The 23168-nt window shown below is 39.7% G+C and overlaps 1 protein-coding gene across 1 annotated transcript in view; it reads right to left on the minus strand.

Annotated features, from left to right (window-relative positions):
- Nucleotides 1-14808, minus strand: part of ADARB2 (adenosine deaminase RNA specific B2 (inactive)) — a 300863-nt gene extending 286055 nt beyond the window's left edge. Inside the window, exon 1 of the mRNA XM_039391362.1 lies at nt 14486-14808. Coding sequence (XP_039247296.1) covers nt 14486-14585 — 100 coding nt within the window. The 5' untranslated portion in view covers nt 14586-14808. The remainder of the gene's footprint in view (nt 1-14485) is intronic.
- Between the last annotated feature and the right edge of the window lie 8360 nt (nt 14809-23168).

Below are 23168 nucleotides of genomic sequence, written 5' to 3' on the forward strand. Positions count from 1 at the left end.
TCTTGTACCTGTGTTGAAAAATGTACAATGCATTGGAAAAATTTCTCTTCCACTATCACTTCATGCTGGGAGTCAGTGAGGGGGGAGAGAAAGCTTGCCATCCCAAGGTTTCCAGCTGGAAATAGGTAATGACAAATGGGTACTTGATCTCCCTTCAATCCCTCAAAATCGCAAACCCAACTACATCAAAAAACATGTACAGCAAGTGCTGCGGGGAAAAATGTTCCCTGCAGAAGCTGTGAGCAAACAGGCCTCACGTGGAAATCTTGACAAGGAGTCGAGGGAAGCTCAGAACTAAACTTCTGAAGGAGGGCGGTCCTTTCACTGTCACCAGTAGCTGGGATAGCTGCAGGTCCCTTAATGGGATTTTCTGAAAACCATAGATTTTGGCACCTGACAAGGGGATGAAAATGTTGGATTTCTTTATTTTTTGTAAGTATACAAATACATGTACGTTTCTATCCCACATCTTTGCAAAGTAAATTTTGAAAAGAAACAATTCATCTACTATGATCTTTTTTTCCACCCACAGGTCCTTCAAGTTGATTCTTGGAAAAAATGGACCTCTAATGTCCCAAATTCTACAAAAGAACATGAGTTGTGGACTCCTTGACTTTCATTATTTCCTTATGGCCCATCTGCATGGATTTATTTTCAGGCTATGAGTCCAGATAATGCAGAATGTAACATTTCACCCTTAAACCCCCCAGTTATAATAAAGAGCAAACAATAATCATGATGGGTACAAGATGCAAAGAGATTAAATACAAGGCAGATGTTCAATCTTGTCTTTTCAGCTGAGATTATAAATGGTCTGAGCCTAAGAGAAAAATTCGGAGCCTGAATGTGAAGGTTTGCTAATTAATCAGTTATAATGGCATAGGGGATTAGAGAGCATGATTAAAACACACTGAAAGCAAGAAAGACAAAGGAGGTTAGAGAAGCAGCTCCGTCAACAGAGAAACATCTCTACACAAGCCAGTGAAAATGATGCGGCTCACAACAAACCTGTGCTTAAGAATTAAAAACCAACTACAACAACAAAAAGACAGTACTATGAATTAAATAAATTCCTAGAAATTTGCTCCAATGCTTATTTAAAAAAAAAACAGAGTTTGATCCCATCTCCTTATGAAGCGCAGGGCAGAACTTCCATTGAGTTCAGTCCTTTACATAAACATGCATGTAGGTTAATATGCATGTTGCTGCAACACATATTGGTGCACTAATATGCACAGTACTGGAGAGTCTGTGCTTAATTATATAAATAGAAATTGAATATAAACATATGCATTTGTGTCTTTGAAGTTCCATTAGTAACAAAACAACATAGAGAAATTATTAGCATTTTTACATTGTGATTTCTGTTTAAGTCAGATACTGAAGTGCTACTGATACTTGTAAGGCATTCAACAGATGGGGAGTCTAGACTGATAACTTCTGTGCTAGGCAAGTGTATTTTTAAACCTCCTTTAATGTTAAATCTGATGCTGTGCTGTAGGGATGAGCTAAAGTGCTTTCCTGAGTGTGAAATTTTAACTTCCTTGTTTACTTTTTGAAACTCTAATTTGGCAGTGATTCACTACTGAGAGTGCCAGTCAGCATGACCCCAACCCCTACAAAAATTATCATCAAGATCAATCTTCACTGAAGAACACGAGACCACCAATATGAGAATGACCTACGGGATGAAGGTCTTATAAACCATAGGGCCTGGTGCTCTGGAAAAAGAAAGATTCCCATCTAAAAGGGTAGGATCAGGCTCCTATTCTCTTCATCTTGATTCTGCTCTCAATCTTTCTCTCTTTTCTACTGGAAAGACTAAAGGAAATTGTGCTTTTGTTTGCAAATTCTCAACAATGTTGATGCATGCATGTTTGCTGTAATAACACCTATGCAACAAAAAATAATCTATAACCTTAACGGATGAAAGTGAACATTATACAAGTGAAGATAGAAAATATTTTTCTCTAGTTCTTTTCTAGCTTTGGAAAATTAATGCAATAGTGATATCTCTTTAGAAATACTGCTGCTTACAATTTATGTAATTTTAAACAATATTACTAAGGTAGCATTTATTAGTGTGGTCTATTGCTTGCTTTGAGAGACCTGCATTTGTTAAAAGTATGAACTTATTCTAGATTTAAAATTGTAAAAGAAAAATAATGTAAAAACATAATGAAATCACCTTCAAATCTGCTTACATTCTCACTTTTCATACAAAATTATTTTCATCACAAAAATAATCCCCCAAATTTGTCTGAGATTATTCCAGCAAATCCCATGCCCAACAAATCCTAAAACATACTCCACCTGCTAGTGAAACTATCACAGTAATTGTCTGGGCTTTTATCTAATGAATATGCATTACAGCAGTCATAACAAAATTCTAACTTAATCTACATTACTGAGGAAAGTTTCTGAAACAAGCTGTTGCAGGGAAATTTATATAATATGTTGTCAACATTCAGCAGAGGCAAGCTGTCTGCTGGAAAGGGCTGATGGAAACAGTTTCCTATATTTGGTCAGGGAGATGTACTTTTGCTACCCTTAAGCCACGCTTTTGGCCACAGATGTGCTGAGAGCATCACATCTCCTGGTGCCTGTAGTATGCCTGCCCACCTGTACTTCATCCCTCTGCAAAGCCTGAGCTGACGATGACTGAAAAGTCTCTTTTTGCCATGTGGGTTTCTGTGAGTCATCACCATCTCCTCTACAATGCACAGTCTCACTGGTACCTGTTGGGGCACAGGGAAACGACAGATGGAAATTCAGGTGACTGCCTGTACAAGGCCTGTGCATGAGTACATCTGCACACAGGTATGTGCCTGACACCAGCGTATGCAACACTGTCGTGTGGGGCAAACCAACAAAAAGAAAGTTATTGGAAACCAAGATTAGCAAGATTAACAAAATTAACCAAGGTTTACAAGCCACTCTTTTCAATCAACTGCCTGCATACCATGCTCACATTGCTTTTGCTATAATGGCCATTAAAATAATAGTCTCAGACTCTTACCTTTGCTTTTTGCTGTCTCCCATTTCTGCCTAAACAGCACAGGAAAAAACTTTACGTACCAGTGTCAGAGAAACATCTAGGCAGCTCAGGACATGGTAGCAAGATCAGTTTGGATATGCTAAGATAGAATGAGTCCTAAAAATATATATGCTGTCAATAAAGTGCATTATAAATTCTTTTGTACATAGAAAATTTTTAGGAAAATAATAGTAACTTCTCATCCAGTTTCTGATCCCACAAAAAAACCCCAAAACACCTGCACATTTGTATGCAGATCTTGTTACTTATTATTTACTGCTTTTCTGAGCAGCAATAGAATGACTGAAGAAGTGATTTTGCTGAACCAAGGCCATACGTTACCCCAAAGACCTTTGATGATATATTGGTCCTATCCAGGCACCAATCTCACATATACTTTCATTTTCATAATTTGTATGAATAACAGTTGCTTCAATAGGTGAGGATACAAATAAGGGAAGTAAGATAATAAAAAGAAGGAGAGGAAAGAGATGGGCGTTTTGGTAAAGAAGAAACACCTTCAAAACACGAAAATATGTGATGAACATGGATTTTTAGGGTTACATACACTTTTATTTTATTTTTGGAGCCTTTGTGGTTACCTTTTTTATCACTAACAATAGATTGAGATGGCTGCTCATATGTGTAATTCATATTCCTGTTAAAACAGCACTCTACAAGACCCAAAACTTGTTGCTGCTTGCTTTCAGTTAATTTTGGAGACTCTTTATGAGGGCTGTTGTATTTTGAAGCAAAATTAAAGTAATAATGCATAAGGAATAGATTTTATTTAATTATTTTTAACTTTTAGCACTACTTTCCTAAACTCAGAAACAAGTGCTTGGTGCTTTTTTCATCTCAAGAATTGTCTGCCACATTTTATTCAAAGAATAACTGTTAAAGAGTAGAGTGAATTTACAGTGGGTTTTAGAATAGTCTCATAGTCTTCCAAGAAGTTTGTGCATAAACAAAATTGATGAACTACAGGCAAGGTACAAATATAGGGGTTGTTACTGTGATTTTGAATGGAAATGAAGGTTATGAAATTTAGATAATATTTAATTCTTCTGAAATTAAATTATTCACCTAAAAGGATGAATCTCATTAAAAAAAAAAAGGAAATCTGTAATAGTTTCAATCAATTCCATAAGCAAATTCTTGTAACATCTGAAGGAAGTATTGTATGTTACAAAGCTGAAGTTACTCTGCAGACTTGACAGCAATGTGCTGCTTAATACTGAAGAAAGAGTCGCCTTTTTAATACAAACTTTGCCACATAGAAACCTCACCCTCAGCATGTATAACAGGCCATTCTGAGTCAAATCAAAAGCCCTCCAGAAACCAAAGAGCAAACGTGATTTAACACCAAGGAAGACTCAGGTCCCATGCCTCTGTTTAGATACAAATAGATAAATAAATAAAAAGCCCTCTTCTTTCCAACACCACCAGGCAGAGCTGCTTTGCAAACAACTGCACAGGCTGCCTTGCAGGCAGGGATTATACCTGCTCCTGCCTGCAAGCCCTGACGACAGCGTGCAGCCTGGCACACTGGTCACCTTGGAATGAGCAGCTCCCAGAGACCTGCCATGTCACACAAGTAATTCACAATGACAAACCCAAGCAAAGTGATCCAACTACAGATGTCATACAGCTACAGCAAAGATAGGTACGAACTAGAACCAGGTTCATTTGAAACTTGAAACTGGAGCGAGAGGCTACTGAGTTTCTACCTCTTGCTAATTAATTCTGCAACAGATTTACTGACTGACTCAGTTTCCCTCTCTGTCCGTGAAAGTTAATAGCAACTTTTCATAAATAGTTTGAGCATGTACCCAGAGTGATTACACTGATGCACTTCTATTAACTCTGGGCAATAAGAGTCCTTGCTGTCTGGGATGAGTTGGAATTATCTGAAGAGAAGGAGGATCTTAGCCACTGTCAGAGAAAAATACTCCAATGTGCCTTACATCAGGAAAGTATAAACTTAATAAGGAATTCACTGGTAGCCTTCAGGAAAATCTGACAAAACAACTTTGTCTAGGGCTTCTTACTCCACTTAAGCAGAATGTATCACCTGCTTAAAAATGTTCCTAGGCTAACCAATCTATAAAGCAGTGTTCTGTTAAACTACGTCTATTACAAACCAGACATCTGACTTCAAAAGGCTATTTCATTTCTGGCTACTCAAAAAACAATGTACATTTTTTTTAAATCCCTGCTTTTTTTTTTTTTTTTGACACCTAATAACCATTTTCTGGTAACTGGTACTGTTAGTAACTTACTGCCTGTTTTTATCTTGCAGTTTATACCTTGCAGTTTATACCTTGTGCTGTAACATGAAAAAAATACAAAATTCTTCTTTTTCTTTTTTTTTTAGCAAAATGAGTGCAGAGATAAAGTTTCATTTTAAAAGTATATAACAGGGTACAAGATAACCTAGAAAGATTAGCTTTTGACTTGTTCTGGTAGAACTGAAATGATTCACATTTATGCTTGAACACTGTATATTCCCTCTTCTTTCCGTGTAGGAAATCTAAAGAATTCGCACGGTGAAATTTTTTATTAAATAAAAACCCCACATCATCAAATGACTTGTGCTCCTGGATTTCAGCTGGAGGCACAAAAAGTGTTCTTTGTGGACACAGCACCAGCTAAAGCAAACCTCTGTTGCACAGCTGTAAAAACTGATCATTATAAATGTGAATTGCAAACAAGTCAAGTACCTTGATTTTAGAAACAACGGAGTTTACATATACGGATCAGATGCTTTAGCATAAATAAATGATAAACATGGATCAATCAATAATCTTTGAAGCAGTTTCAGCTGGAGGAAACCTGCTCTCAGTGAGAACATTCCCTTTTTGTTCTGTTTCTTTTAAACTCCTAAATCCAAGAGCAGCAAGAGCTGAGTTCCAATTTAATTACTGCTCAACAATGAGGCAACGCCGACCACTGCGGCTCTGCCCTTGCTTCCCAAAATCATCATTCATATAGACATGTAAATAGCAATTCATGATTGGCATGAAGAAGGGAAACTACAACCTGGAAATCAGCTAATGAAAATTGATTTAAGTTTTGTTCAAGAATCCAAGAATACATAGGCATTTTGTGTGGTGGTTTGCGGCAGGGCTGCTGACATGGATGTAATATGGAGCATGATCTCAAAGTTGGCTTCGGCTCCCAGTTATGTTAGTCCTTCCATAACATTCAGCTGGAGAAAGATCAGCACACAAAGAAACTTAGGACCTTTTTGGTAAAGGTTTGGAGTTCCCCAACATTAGTATTACTGGCATAAACACCTGTTTTCACCATACTGAATTACCTAGCTACTCAAAAAACCTGCCTACATGTAGAAATATCCTAAAAAATCTGACTTATAAGAAGTTTCTTTTATTTCTTTCTTTCTCACTCAAAAAGAAAAAAAAAATATAATTCTTGTGCAGTTGTACCTTTGTGATTTGTCCGTAAGATTACTGGTATTACACAGAGAAAGACCACACACAAATACTATAAGAATGTTTATACATATATTTTTAAAATTACAATTTCATACAGTATGGATAGAAGGATGTGAATAAATACAAAAATTATATGAGTGTATTTTATTTTTATGTCTCTAAACAAAATACTTCAACGGAGTATAAAAATCCCTCATGTAAATATTTTTGAACTCTACAGGCTTTAAGACCCTTTGTCTAATATAACCTGGAGTTTATTACAGTCATTCACTTCATACAGCTAGACAGAAACAAAAGTCTGTATTTCACACAAAAATGTATATATGTACCTATGTATTAAGGCACAGACCCAAATTTATACAGCAACACAGTTCTGCCACCCTGACTCATACTGAGAAGTTTCAATTTCAATTTTACCCTGAGTAGGGGCAGCAGAATCAGGCCTTATGCCAAGGTAACCCATTATTACAGTTGGCTTGATAGCCATCATTTTATATTTGTTAAACCCCACTATTTAAGGAACAGATAGCCATTTCATAGTCTCTGAGAAGTGCTAAGAAGCAAGCAATTGCATAAAGTCAGTTATGTGTAAATCTCTTTCTACAAAGATGGAGATAAAATATCTGTCAAATTCTTCTTATTTCTTCCCACACTTCACAGCAGTTTTGACTCTTCACACTGATGTTTCATTAGCAGTTAGAGAAAGGTGATTCTGTTAATGATTTCGAGCGCCATTTCTCTTACAAGGAACAAGAAATGGGCAAAAAAAATTTCACACTTTAGCATGAAGTATTTTGCTGAAATCTACTTATTGCTCACACCTCATTCCAGAACTGCACATAAAATGCCACCAGCACATACTGCAGGTTTCAGAAACAGCACTCACAAGTGGCACAACTCCAAAATCAGATGCAGTAGTTGGTACAGCACTGGGACCAAACCTGAACCCAGCAGAAACACTTTCACAAACACAGACTACGGCTTGCAGGGGTAATACCCTGCAACACAATATTCATCTGATGACGATGCACTCGCGATAGTACCTGTCATTTTTTTCTACTTAATAAATCATCACGTATTTGTAAAGTTTGTTTTCACCCCCCTTTATTCCACTCTTTTGTTTATTTTTTCAAGAGAATAAGAAATGGGGGGGTGAGAATTAATTTTTATTGTTATCCTCCTTACCTCACTACAACGTCAAAGTAAAAACCTGGAAATCAGTCTCAGTTTCAGTCTAGTTTTACATACACCAGGCAGGGCGTTGAGTGGGAATGGAGAGGAAGGAGGCTTAAAAAAGCTGTCAGGAATATTCTAATGAAGTGTTCCTGCCTTCCTCACAGCTGTGTTCCTGGTTTTGGGAGGCACAGAGCGGAGGGATACGTGTCGCCACCGCTGTGAAGCCAAGCAGAAAGGCATCTCCTGAACCGCTGCCATGCTACAGCTTCAGCTGGGGAAACAGGAGCGTGCAAAAAGCCTCACAGTGAACAGAAGCGATTAAACTGCTTACAAATCACCTTTCCACATAATCCAAGCGAGTCAGGAGTCAGATAATTTCCTGAAAAAGAGGATTCATATCTCATATTAAAAAAATTAAATCTTTCTTAATGTTTTCTACCTAAAGCCAAAGCCTGCAGTCACTGAAGTGAGCATCAAACTTTGTAGCATGTGTCTCAGCTGAGCTAATCAAATACCTCAACTTCCTACATATAAGTTTTGTTTTTCCACACCCTGAAGGAACAAACTTCCCAGGCCAGCTACATACAGTCTCAACAGAAAAAGTCCTTCCATTCCTACTAAACATGCTGAAATTCTGCTTCCTTAAAGGCCTCTGTCTCTGTAAATAAAAAAAAAAAAAATCAGGAATAAATCAGAGCAGCTTGTTTACCTTCTTTATAATGTTTCCATCTTTAATATGAGTTTACTATATTCTTTCTTACATTTATCTCCAAAGTAAACAATATAAATCTTATCAATTTTCTTCTACTGAAATTTTACACATTTCTAATCCCTTTTGCCATATGTCTCTGAATCCTCACTATCTCTAGTACACATTTGGGATCCAGATCAGCCAGAACAAAACAAAATATGCCCAGTGAAAATACACCTTTCATTCATTAATGTCACAGTAATATCTTCGATATTAGCCATCCTACTCTTCACACACTCTGCCCTGCTCCATGCTCCCCTTCTTATCACGCTTTACTTGGCAGAGATTTTCATTAAACCATTCGTGGCAGTGTCCAGTCCTTAGTCTGGAGTGTGTATTGTTAAACTAGGGCCCAGAAATACATCCTTATGTTTCAAATCCATTGTAAGAAGTAAGAAATTCTAGACTGACTGAATGGCAATAGCTCCATCCATCTAATGCTTTCTGTTAAACCATTAAATTTGGCTATTTTATGACTCAGGGAGGGCTGCCTATTAGTACGGGTTGACAAGCTGCTTCCGCCAGTTAACAAAGCAGTCTTTTTAATATGTTATATATCACAATATGATGTTAAAACTCCTCTGGGTTGGCTACTTAATTTCAAATTCATACAGAGGGAACAAAGGTCAGCTACAGCAGAAAGGTAACCATTTCATTTTACTATTGCAACCTACAAAATTTACAGGCAAAATGAGCGGTTTTATACAGAAAACCTCAAGTTCATCCAAGATGCTTTGAGAATGATCTATCTACTGATGCATATCAGCCTTTTTTGTCTGTATAACTAATCACTTACATGGAAAAAACACGACACTGCCTGAAAGGTTGTAGAGATAGTTAGTTGTAAACACAGGAATCAATTCAGGTTCATTACTACTCACAAAACCTATACAATATTGGCCAGCAGTAATTCAAAAGTGGTACAGTTAACAGAGATCAGACAGATACCCTCATGTTCGCTTTTTTAATGAGACTTGCTAAACTATAAGGTGTTAGAGGAACCTAAGAAAACAGTTTGCACAGACCTTTAGTAATTTTGATATTTCACAAAACAATCTCATCTGACCTGTAATTTTTAGTGCAGTATTTTCAATTTGTAGGGTATCACTTCAGAAAAGGTTGCCTTTAAGTATTTTAAAAACTCCATTAATAGCACTTAAACTGGAACTCGTAAGCAAAGCTCTCCCCTTATGGGAGAATTTTACTACCAAAATCACTAAGGAGAAGTTACAAAATTTTAAGCCATATGAAACAATTTCCAACAGTATGGTCCTTTGCCACTAGCTTTATATGCCTGCGTTTTGGCACTGAAGAAAGCAAAACATCTGACAATTTCTGAGTTCAGAAATATAAAAATGGCTATATACATCATTGTTCATGTAAGATGTGGTCACTATTCATACCGGTGCTTTTTCTACTTACATAATTAATACTTTTTTGAGATAAAGTTGACATATTTTATTCCTTAGAAGTAAAAGACATCATTTTATTGTCCTCACAATTACATGCTGTTGCTAGGAAGTTACAGTTCTGCTATAACCTAATCATCTGCTATTTAGATATGGACTCATGAATCCCATATTTTTATTCTAAATTTAAGTTCAGTCATCGTAGCTAATGTCCTTGATGCTATCTCAAATTGCTGTCATTACACGGATCACCAGAAATTGGAGGTAATAGTAAAAAAGAAAAGGAAAAAGAAAGCTACCAAATTAGATGATGGATAAAGGTTTAATCAATTTAATTTTATCACCAAATCCAGTCCCTTCCTCTTGAGCTGTCAGGGCACAAGATAAGCGGAACACATCTTGAAGCACAACGCAATCCTTTTGTAGGGAAGGAGTTGTGTCCCTGAACCTCGCCAAGATGAAACACACTCATTTATTACTTTGGCATTGCAGGATGATGAAGAACCAAGCTGGCTTGCTCCCTTCATCTACAGTACAATCTTTCTATTTCATTAATTTTTCATGGAATTTCATTTCACAATCGTTTTGCCTCTCTCACCAATTTGCTGCCCTTATTTAGTTTATTCTGTCAACTCTTATTTCGTGTCCCATTGTATCTGCAGCGACCTCAGCCATGGTTTTCTACCACATCAGGGATACCTGATGTCCTCTCCTGTTTCCAGTAATTAACTTTATTCATTAGCTCTATAAAAAGCATTACAAATAAGGTGACTTATTTGTTGTCTTGTACTGGAAAATCACTCAGAATGGGTATATATCCAATCACCCATTTCATACTTACTGTCTATATGTTGATTTCTAAAATGATGCTGCTGAAAGGCTGCTGAAGTGTAGCCGTTTTAGTATTATCAGTAAATGGCAACTCTGCTTTTGTTTGATCTACTTGTAATCACTTATCTGGGAAAACAAGCCATGTTTTCAAAATCTATACCACAGGCTATGAAATCGGCACAAGCTGTGCTGAGGCCGCTGTGCTGAGTTCTGCCAGTACTCTGCCATATTCCAAAGCCCTGCAGAAAACACAACAAGAACCCACAAACACAGTAACTGCCTATAAAAACCTAAAAATTTTAAATGGATCCCTCTAAAATATTAGGCATAGTTTTCTAACCTCTGGTCATTTTGTATGCATTGATAAAAAAAACCCCAAAACAACAAAAACAACAAAAACCAAAAAAACCCCCACAAAACCAACCAAATGGACAGAGAGACAAAAAAATATAAAATATCTATTACTGCTCCTACACGGAATTAGTATGCAGATGATCTCATAAGCATCTGTATTTATTTTTCATTAGGTATTTGAAAAATTAAGATACTTACTTCCCACTAGGAGTTATCACACTTATTTTCTAAATGACAATGAAAATATTTCTACCTGTACTAATTTATCAAATAGCTCTGAGTATTCATATTTTATCTTTTTAGCACGCATCCTGCATAGGGTGTAAAACTGAGTGAAATCACTCTGCAAATATATGCTTGGAATATGACATTCATTGCATGGACATTTATTGTTAAGTCTTCAAGGCAGGATCTTTACGCTGAAAAGGTTGTGGGATTTCATAAGCATAAAAATAAGATGCATGCAAATTAATTATTGGACGATGATATTGTACAGTGGAATCATACTCAGTGTCCTACACTTTTCAGTGCTTGATTTGCATATACAGAAATCATCTCTCTCTCTGATTCTTGCAGCACATATTTATTATTGGTTTTTTAGGCTAAATGCACGAGGAAATTCAGCTATTCAGAGAACACTGTTTGCTTTCCTTGCTTGAACTTGCTTTCTGCCCCCAGGAAACTCCTAAAACAGGGTATCCAGGTATAAAAGAAACGGAGCGAAGTTCTTATTATAAAAGAAACAGAGCGAAGTGCTTATACCCAGACACAGTAATTTATAATTCACACTAACCAGAACAAAAAATATGACTGAGAAGATGGAAAATAAATCAGATGAGGATAAGCAACACTATTAAATAGAAAATAATAATTGTTTCTACTACTGCACATTACTATATATTCTATCAGGTGGCGTCTCAACCTGGTTTTAGGCACAGTTCATATGTAACATGTGTAATAAAATATATTAAGTTGTATAAATAATTTGTTGAGTCTATCTCCTTAAGGATTGGGGATTTGACAGATAATTTCCTTTCCTTACTCTGTCTAATAATTTAAATTTAACACCATAGTGAATTTCTTTGTCTACACGTGTCCATAGGTATCTCTGTGTGTGTGTGTGTAAACATATATGTCTAGATATACTTTAAAGCATCTACTAAAAGCCTTCCTGCTATAAAGAGCAAAGTGTGTGCTGGAGAATATTTAAAGGCAAGTGTCTTTGGTCTAACTCTCTGCAAAGATTTTTCACAATTTAGTAAATAGATCAAACCTGCAAAAGAGTGGGGCCCACAATCATTCTCATAAAGACACAGTAATTTACAAGCCTAATAAACGTTGTCTTGACTAGTTTCCAAGATAGTCTGTTAAACAACACCTTTTCATTTGATGCCATCAGAAAAAAAAAAAAAAAGCAGAAATATATGTTCAGTAAATAAAGTAACATAATAGTAAAATCCAACAGGTTTTATACTGGGTGTGCCTAAGTTATAGGATTTTTTTTGCCAGCACAAATTTAGATGAATGTGTATATTTATGAATATATACTGTGATTATATAGAAAAGAAAATAAAAATCATACCAACACAAGCCTGTAATTAGTATACTAACCAACTACATTATTTGAAAAGTGGTTACAATAGCACATTTGGAAGAATAAACAATGAACTCTTCAAGTGTACATTCTTATTGATATTGGTCAGTCAAGCACTTTCTGGAATACCATTCACCTCCAGCCATGCATTCTGCAAATAGCTGTCAGCTACTAAGTTATAGTGGAGCAACTTTTTATTGTTTTATTTTTTTTTTTTTTTAAAAGACATTCAACTTTCACCTTGTTTTGGCAAAACAGAGCAAGAAAGGATGCATCAGAAAAGTCTTATTGAAAGATCCTCACTTTTATCTGCTTCTTAGAAACTAAATTAACACTTATAATTTACCTGTATAACAAAGCACCTTTCCTCCATTGCAGAGATTAATGGATTACTCTTTTTTCCCAGCCAAGTAGCTAAAGCTAGGCTAAGTTTGGAATTCCCTAGAAAAGTAGTTTTGCTAAAACAAATCAGCACATAAAAAGTCTGCAGAGCACAACTTGAGTACAAGGAAATTTAAAGGGACTGACTAGGGGAGCTCTCTCTTTCTTAGCATTTTCAAATTTATTCCTTAATGCAGAATAAAAGGCAGCCTTCTCACCAAGTGTTAAACGTCCAGAGTAACAAGTCAAGGTTACACAGTTACTTGAACTCCTCATATATCTGTGCGTCTGTTGTTTCTACTTGTTCGCAGGTTAGTCTTTGTTACTATGATTTTGAATGTAGAGAGTTCACGAATGAAAAAATGACAATCAAATGATACAGTCTTGAATTTAGCATTTGCCTGTTTTTTTTCTAGTTACTATACAAAAGCGGTTTTGACACCTTTCTGAAAAGTTATTAAATACCGCACTTACGGGCTTTAACATAATCAACAATTAAGAGACTCTTAGCTAATTGCACCTACAAGTTAGGTTTTCTAGACTCAGAAAGAGAAACAGAGTATCCAGAGCATCAGCTTGCGAGCTAGCTGACTAAAACTTGTGTGAGTACCACATAAAGATGACAATTACAGATTAGATTATATTTACTGCTTAGACATACACTCGTACTTTGCATCTCTGCAGTCGAATGCCTTGCAGCTGGGCATCTCTGGCACTCTGCTCCTCGTAGCAGTTTATTTTACTTTTAAGTGCTCACAGCCTGTTAACTTCGGCTTTTGCAGGCAAACCATCAAAAATCAGGCAGTAGTGTGCCATCCCTTCTACAGGAGAAAGCAGACAACCTTGCGAAGAGCTGTTATCTAGGGCATATTCCCTGTCTGCAATGACACCCTGTAGCTTCACTTTTCCTGCTTATGGTAAATTAGCGCCTTCCTAACCAGGGTTTGCTTAGGGACAGGGAACAGCACCAAAACAGAAAAACTTGGTGGGCCTCGTCTAAAAAATTAAAAAAGCAGTAGTTTGGTGGGCGCGACAGCCCCAAAGGGCTCCGCGTCGCGCTCTGCCCGGGCGGCGGCACCTCCTGCCCGCGGGCACCGGAGGCTCGGGGGGAGGCTGATGGCACCTGATGGCAGAGCCGGGGCTGGTGGAGCCCCGGGACAGCTCCGCTGCACCGCCCTGCCTTGGACGGGGCCTGCCAACCCCCCCCGGCGGCACCCCCGTGAGGTTCAGCCTCGGCCCGACGCAACGAGGGGAGGGGAGTGGGCTCTGCCCCGCCGCGGGGACAGCGGGGGCCCCTCTCGACCCCGCTGGTGACGGGGAAGGCACTACCCGCCCCGCCTCGGCCGTCGGGGCAGCGCAGGGCTGGTGCCGGCGAGTGCCGGGCACACTGACAATAAACCCGGGAGCAGCCGATGCTGTGCAGGAGGCAGGCAGCGAGAGTGGGAAAAGGAAGAAAAAAAAAAAAGAAGAAGAAAAAAAACCCGCCTCTCTTACCTTTCCTCTTTGATCTCCTCCTCCTCCTTCTCTTGGACTTGCATCTCAGCTGCCCGCTCGGTCCTCCCGACGCCCTGCCGCTGCCCAGGACGGATGTCATGCCGGTACCTCAGCGAGCAGCACCGCGCCGAGGTGTTCTCCTCCCTCGGAGTTTCTCCTCTTTTCTGGAGGCGGTTTTTATAGGGCGGTGGGTCGGGCCGGCGGGGCTGTGGCGGGGCTGTGCCTCGGCTCCGCTCGGCGCTGCCGTCGCCGCGAGAGGGTCGCGCCTCCGCCCCGACGTGCCGGGCCCGGCCGGGGCGATGCCCGGGGGCGCCGCCGCGGCTCTGCCGGCCCCGCGCCCACTTTTTGCACCTCTGCGAGTTGCTGGGCACCGGCCGCTTTGAAGACGATGGTGCGAGGGTGGGAGGGGGGGGCGAGGGGGGCGGATTTGCTGCTGCAAAGTCTCCCGCAGCCCAATCGCTCCCGCCGCCCGGCGCTGACATCAGCTCCGCCAGCCCTCGCCCCCAAACTCCTCTCCCCCGGGGCTGTCGGCTGTGCCCGGCTCCCGGGAGAAAGCGAGGGAGAATGGCCATGGAGGGAACGAAAACATCCTGCCCCTTCGTCGAGGAAAAGCCGGAGGGGCAGCTTTCAAGAAGGGAGGCTGCAGGCAGGATTTCAAGCCTGTTCTTTTTTTTTTTTTTTTTGTTTGCGTTAGACCATGTGGACACTGAACACTCCGCTTTCACATACACAGAAATGCCTCTGCTGTCCTCCCCAACCACACAGTTATTAACTAGTTCACTAATTGCGATGCTTATTATTCCCAGAGAAAGAATATGAGTTACTGTTGAAGGATCCCTGTGACAACAAACCTTATGCAAGAGGATAAGTGTAGAGATTCCCCTTGAATCTCCAGTTATTTTTAAGGTACGTGCTCTGTTACATTCACGATCAAGGGCAAAAGCTCTGTGAAAAGAGGAGCGTGTTGTCGCTCAGACTAATACATTAACACTCTGCAGTGCCTCATTTAGGCAACTGTGCAATTAAAGTGTCGGGAGCAGAGGGGCTTTTACAGAGAGGAAAGATGACAACAGCATTCCTCTGAAAAGCTTGACTACAAAGCATTACATGTTCATTACAAAAAGCCAGGATACACAACAGATAAGATACTGCTTTAAGTTACAAGGGACCTACTGCTTCGTCCTTAGTTATTATATCATTTAAACACACATATCTGGAAACTTAGGTAGTGAGTGGAAAACGGAAGAATATCAAGGAAAATTATGTTAAATAATTAATGTCATCATTAGTGCCTACTGCATTTGTAGTTGGCTGGAGAAGCATAGCAAAACCCTGTTTATCAGAACTCCTTTAATCTAAAACTTCCTCTTGTTGGAATGTAGGTTACCTGGCTCCTGCTGCTAACCACTTCCACTGCAACTCTCCCAGCTATTAGAAACCCTCTGTGTTTGGCTGGTATACTGGCTTCTGTAATTTTTGGATGAGGCAGAGCTACCCGTTACAGATTTTTAAACTAACTAACTAAGAATACTTCCATAAAAGTCTCTAGAAGTCCTCATTAAACCATGATTTGGATAACTCAGGTGTGACAAGATAATGTCACCTCTTGGACCCTCTGTCCTCCGTGGAGCAGGTCACATAAGGTAAGAAGGCCCTACATACCCTCGCTTTCAGCTATGTGGCACAACACAAAGCACAGGGGGAAACTGCTCTCCCATCTTAACAGCTAACGTAAGAGAGACTGAGAATTCAGACCTGCATTGCTTGAATGTCAGATATAGTTCAGGAAGCTCTGCGTGAAAGTAGGTTTTTACTTGCCTAGTTTTTACAGGTTACTGGCAGGGGTTTTTTTTGCAATGCACACATCATCCAAACTGCTACACAGCTTAAATAAACATCTCTTTAAAAGTGCTTCTGTCTATTTCAGGGATAAAGCTTGTCTGCAGGAGAACAGAAAGGCGATCTGTATTTTTTTATTTTCAACTTGAGCCTTTAACCTTTAACCTTTGTCCCCTTTTCCTTTTGATTTCTGTTGTCCTGACCACAGCTGACCCTCGTCTATTAATGTGGCAAAAACTTGTAGCTTTTTGTGAAGTAGTACTGCTGTGGTAAAACACAACTGCATGTTCAACTGCACATACACACTTCTGACCAGTCTGGAATTTAAGTCACTCAGTTTAGAAGCCAGATTTAGAAAACTGTCTTCTATGCTTCAGTACCAATCTATACTCTCTCCAGTAGGGATCTAAAAGAGAAGCAAGATCCAATTAGAAGGAAAATGAGTATCCTGGGACATTCATTCATTTTTAGGAGTAACCTCAAGCTCAACACAGTAAAGTTTCTGAAGGCTTTATTTCTGGTAACATTTTGTCTCAAAATGACTGGGATCTAACATGTTAAGAAGATAGACTGGAACTGCCAATCCCTAGAAAAGTTATGCTACCAAGCCAACCCGAAAAGCCATGAATTCTCAGAAATTACTATTCAGTGCTAGAAGTTTCATGAGCTGCTCTTCAGTTCTAGGCACCGTTCTGAGAAAGCATCATCAAGGCAACATTAGCAACAGCTGAGCTATATTGATGGCATAGCTCCCTCCTAGGCTGGTTTGAGGATTGGCAAACACATGAAGACAGTGAAGTCATGCTGTTGGAAGGGCTCCCCTTGGCCACAAGGAGAGGTAAAAGGCAGTCCCTTTCTTTATACTATCAATCTACAAGGTCAGTAAGATTCCTTCAATGGGTTGTGCTTATTCGTCTTGTTCTCCGCAATGGAAGGAGTTGGCTTCTTTACCCGGTGATGTAACCCGTTTCAACAGGCTTTTTTTGACTTAAATACAAGGTTACCTCTCCAACACAACTGGATCTGTTTCTCCTCTCAGGCAAACATGTACATGTTTTCAAGCACTATGGTAAAGTGACATAAACTCAATCTAGGAAATGCAAAACCAGTATCAATGAAGTGGGAAAAAGCTAAGTTATAAAATAACACCATCTCTCTCTCAGTTATGTGCTTGTATCTACCACTGAGCAATGCACTTGACAGTTTTACCATCCCACAGAAATGATGGCTGTTCCTCAATGCCCTGGTAATGATCATTAGTGGTATTCCATGCTCCTTTTCATTGAGTAAAGCATCTTAGGATTTTTTCCATCTCCATGGGCCAACAACCTGTGGAGGTCGTTATGATTATAACTTGAACTTCCTTCAAACTGAAATAATTCAGACTGTTCTCTGTTACCTTCAAATAGAAATATTTCAGACTGTTCTAAAGACATAACTTCACACACCTTGACTTACAGCCTGTGGAGAAATGCACGTCACACCAATGCACAGACACCTACTCAGGCCTAGGTGAATCAGATAGGTAGGAGGGTTTAAGGTGTGAGTCCTGATGTGAACGCATCTTCCCTGTGCTGTCTGGGGAGCTGTGACTCCACTCATGATCTACCACAACCGCTTATCCCAGTCAGTACATCAAAACCTCTATTCCTGTTCTTGTGAGGTAGACAGGTCTCTCTTAGTGCTGGAGGTACCCAGACAAGAAGTCCAAGCTTTGCAGGATTTGTGACAATTCACTTTACTCAGGTTCTCTCAAAAGAGGAGAGCTGAAGGGCAGTCCAAATAGTTTATTAACTGGAAGACTGATGGTGACTACAAGAGTATGACGGAGAGAGAGAGTATGAAATTGGATGCCAGGTTGCACACCTTAATTTTACATTACTGTTTAAATTTCCATGCCTAAGCAATACAGTGTAGAGTTAGTAATCAACAGAAATGGAGAAAAATGAAACTAGCCAAAAAAAAAGCAGCCCACCCTTATTTCAGCTAAGTACTTCAAATGAGCAACTTTAGGAAAAAATCTTTGGAAAAGTTATCAAAATCTGAATACTAAGCCGGAGTGTAGCATGGGTGGCCAGTACTTTTTCCATTAAAACATATTTAGATGAAGTTTAATAGATATGAGATGCATTTTATCCTTATCCTTCTTTTATTTTAAATGTGGAATAGCTTGATTTTAAGTGACAAGATAATACAAAAATTGTAAGTGAAACAAAAAAAATTTGCTACATTGAACTTGCAGAAGTGCAAATATGTAAAATGATGTTGAACAGCTAAGATGTCCCAGGAAATGTACCAAAGAATGTTGCAGCATTTGCAGGGGGTGCTCCTCCCAGAGCAAAAAAGGTCCTGCTGAGCAGCACAGCAAGTGGAAGAAGCAAGGTCCAGACTGTGCACTTCCCAGAATATGCACAAGTTCTCGAAGAAGAGGCCATCTGGCTGCCAGGTTCCCTGTTTCCAGCTGCACTGTCCATTCCCTAAGGAGTTGTGGATACTGCAAGCAGCAGACCATGGTAGAGACCTTTGCAATTTGCTGCTTGGGAGCAGACATGCCCTATAGGCTCCTAAGAGGGGACAGGGATGCAGCAGCCACTATTTTTCTCCCATCCTCTCCATCCCATTTCTGTTTGATTTTGCTCTCTCTTGCCTGTGTAGGTAGAGGAAAAAACAGGCCTTTAGAATTTAGAAGATAAAAGATGCTCAAGGGCGTTAAAGCAGGACACGAATGCAATCGTGTGGCTGTGCAGGTGAGACTCCAGAGCCTTCCGCCGCAAAATGCCTGCACTAATCCACTCTTGCCCTACTTACAAGGAGCTGTCAGTGTGTTTTTTTGCAGCAAAAGCCACTTTAGCTTTGGGGCCAAACATCACAGGGTGGTGATGAAGCAATGAGGGTAGGGATCCATATTTGGTGTATCAAGTTTGCCAGAAAAATGCCTCACTGCAGACAGGTTCTCCTGTCTGCTTTGCATATTCCTGCACGTGAAATAGCCCAGGCTGGGTAACACTGTGGTACTGTGTAGCTGGAGGTTAAGGCAATGTTAAGAGGATTTTGCCCCCTCACTAAACTGAAACAGAATGGAAGGAATTTGGGATGCAGTATTCTCTGCTATGGATAAGCAACAGCAGCCAAGTTTCATCTCCCACAGGAGAAGCTCCACCTCCCACCTCATTTCTTCCAGATCCCATATCTAGCCTGATGGGGGTTCGCTGTGCAACATGCCAACAATAAGCAATGTCCAACTCCCTGATGAGCGTGAGGTAAACATTTCAAAGCTGCTTAGACAATAGTCTCTCTAATGGGGAAAATACCTAGATGCCAAAGACTGTAAATCATTGTAATTAGTAAGACTCTATATGCCACACAAACCAGCAGCAGTCACTGGGGATGGAACAAAACTTTCTAAAAGATGTTTGTATGGGCATATTAAAACATAATTCAGCAGCTCTGACTCTTGAGGGGAGTAGAGACACAGCTCATCACCAGGAACAGTTTTGATTTTAATAGTGTTTCCTGTGTTTGTAATAAACTGAACAAAAACATGGAATAAAAGTGTTCCCAAAGCAGGGATGTCTGAAACTCATTCTGCTTTTGGATGTTTCAGTCCCGGCCCAGACTGGTCATAGTTTGTTGTTATGGGATTAACTTGTTCACAGACCTTCTGGAAGGCCTCCATTATACAGATTTCTTTCTGTGCCCAGTGTCCCAATCCACTTTCTTCAACCACTTGAAAATGCCTCAAGGTATAACAGATTATTATTATTAATTTATTACAATAATAAATAATTTATTATAAAATTATAATTTTTATTTTCCTTATTATTATTTAGAAATAATACTTCTCTGACATTGAAATATTAAACCCACATTTTTGCCCTTCTATGTCCTTTGAACAAGGAAAACAGTGAGCCTGCTGGGGCAAAACTTCCTGTGCTGCAGGGTGGCTGTGAGCAGAGAGGAGCTGCAGTCTTGCTTACTTGGTGCGCATCTGGGCACCAGCTGAGGACAGTGGCCCAGACCATCACAGCCTGGTTCCGGCAGCACCCACGGGCAGAGAAGAGGGCACCCCCATCAGCCCTTGGTGGGGCAGGGGTGCAGTGTCACTGGCGGGTCCCCAGCCCACCCAATTCCTTGGCTGTAAAGAGTTCCCAAGAGATTGAGCCACAGAATCACCTGCATCATGGAGTTGCCTCAGGCTGGGAAATCTAGCACCCGAGAAGAGAATTGTCCAAAACAGTGACCTGACTTAAAAATGAAGACCTTCATTTCTCTGTGCTGACAGTTTTGTCATCAGTAAAATACAGATGCAAATACTTACCGCAGGGGATTAAGGAAAGCTAAAATGACCATGGGCTGCTTGCACACAATATACTTTTCACCCTAATCTTTTCAGTTTGGAAAACTTCCAAAAATTAAATGATGAATAAATTCTCCACATAGCAGCCATGTGGATTTCAAAGACTTGCTGAGTTTTTGATGAAAGACTGCCATCTTCTAAAATGAATGCTGCAAACCTGTGTTGTGAGAAACCTTCTCTGTGACTTTAAAAATGTTTTATAGAGTAATCCTGCAGTAACTGCATTGTAGAGAATTAAGGCAGTACTGAAAAATACTACAGCATAGCTATTGCTATTATTTCAGCAATGTAATGTGTTAGAGTTTAAAGAAGTTATTATAAAAATAGAATTGGACTGAAGTTTACATTTGAAGGCATACATATGTTTAGTGTTACAACCTTTTCCTTTAGACCTCCAGCAGCAGTCACTCACCTTGTTAGGGTCAGTGGCTGAGGCTAAGGTGTAATGATAGTCAGTATAAGAAAAATGTATAGAATTGCATTAACCTCTGGCTAGGTCTCCTACCAGATTCATTATGTTTCGGTGATATCCAATTACTTTAAAAAAGATGTTTCACTGCAATTTTCTGTCAACTTATTTTTAAACACACTTTTCAAAAGGCATTCAGATTTATATGATATATTATCACTGCAAAGTGGAACACAATAGTTTAGGATGTAAATGTAGAAAAGTGTATGAAAATACAGGAGGACTTCTGTACAGGTATATGCTTTCTAGCCCTTGGTCAGCAGTAGCAACAGTCAACTACAAATTTCTGAAATATGTAAGGCCCTACAGCTCCTACTGAGCAGCCTACAACAGACAGTCATAGAATCACAGACTCACAGAACATGCCAGATTGGAAGGGACCCACAAGGATCATCAAGTCCAACTCCTGCCCTGACAAGAGTCACACTATGTGCCTGAGAGTATCATCCAAACTCCTTGAATTCTGTCAGATTTGGTGCTGTGACCAGTTCCCCGGGGAGCCTGTTCCAGTACCCAACCCCACCCCGGGTGAAGAACCTCTTTCTAATATCCAACCTAAAACTCTCCTTACACAACTTCAGGCCATGTCCTTGGGTCCTGTCACTGGTCATCACAGAGATTAGTGCCTGCCCCTCCTCTTTCCCTGACAAGGAAGCTGTAGACTGCAATGAGATCTCCTCTCAGTTTCCTCTTCTCCAGGCTGAACAGACCGAGTGACCATAGTGAAGATCAGAAAAAGTATTATTTATCCTTATACATGCTTCTAATAAAACATCTGATACTATGATTTTCTTGGGGAAGGCTGTCTGTAGCGCACAGTATAGCCATTCAGAAGTCAGAGAAGATGCATTCTGCAGGTAGAGAAAGGCAAATAACATAAAGTATTGTTAAACAGCTTTGTGCATTTTATTTTTTATATGATAGCTAATTGATGTAGAATAGTTTCAATATAGCTCAAAGTTCTGACTACTGTTTCTCCTGATGGCCACACTAAGCAGCTGTTTGGTCCCTTTCTGTTTCATGCTGGGATGGTTCTAAATGATGACATATTGCTAAATGTAGATGGGCATCACTTGATGACTGCTCTTGTAGACTTTCCTATTACACTAGAGTATTCTATCATCATGGAATTGGTACAAGGTTTGAACATCCTTGGTCTCATGTCAGGCCTTAATTGACATTAAAGATCCTGTCTTTAGCTAAGTCACCTAAATACCTAGGTTCTGCAAAGTGACAACAAGATATGTTGCTCCCTGTAATTTTTGTTTCACTATTTTGTCAGTAAACTATTGAGGTAAATACTGCCTTTTGCTTGTGTCTAGGTGCAGCTCCTAAAAATATGGATCCTCAATCTTGCTTGAGATGTCTACATGATATAATAATGTGAATAAGAAAGCGTCATGGAGCTATTACTGCAATTGGAGATCTAAATAAGTATCCACCAACACTACTGAAAAAAATAGCAGTTCCTGAATTAAAAAATAAACTCCTTCAATTATGGTAAGTAAGAGAAAGGTATAATCCAATGCAGTCAATACTATTGCAGGTTTATCCTCTACCTCCCACATAAATTTCCCCATAATTTTATTTCTCCTGCAATACAGCTTATTTTTTTTCATTTTCCTCAGATAGGCATCAGGAAAGCAGAGGCCAAAGCCTCTACCTGCAGAAAAGAGAGAGACTTGCATGTAGGTGCTTGCATGTAGGGCTTCTACAACAACTGAGCTGCTGGGAAAGTCGAGCAGCAACAAAGATAGATGACAGATCTGAAACATGCATCAAGAGAAGGGGGTATTCAGGAGACACAGAGAGAACAGTAATTAATCTACGTATCTCCCTTACTCTAAAAGTCCCAAAGAATCATCTGATATCTCTGGGTGATTCAGCAAACCAAAAGTCTCAATCCAGACTTGATAAACAGATGGAAGTCAGGGATATTACCTTAAGATCCTGGGTAAACCTGTTAAAGCCCAACATGTCCATCTCAGTGGTGTATCCTGTATCCTCCCTTCATACAA

Source organism: Pipra filicauda, unplaced genomic scaffold (assembly GCF_003945595.2).
Source record: "Pipra filicauda isolate LSUMZ 115617 unplaced genomic scaffold, ASM394559v2 scaffold94_size2452230_pilon, whole genome shotgun sequence".
In the NCBI taxonomy this organism is placed as follows: domain Eukaryota; kingdom Metazoa; phylum Chordata; class Aves; order Passeriformes; family Pipridae; genus Pipra; species Pipra filicauda.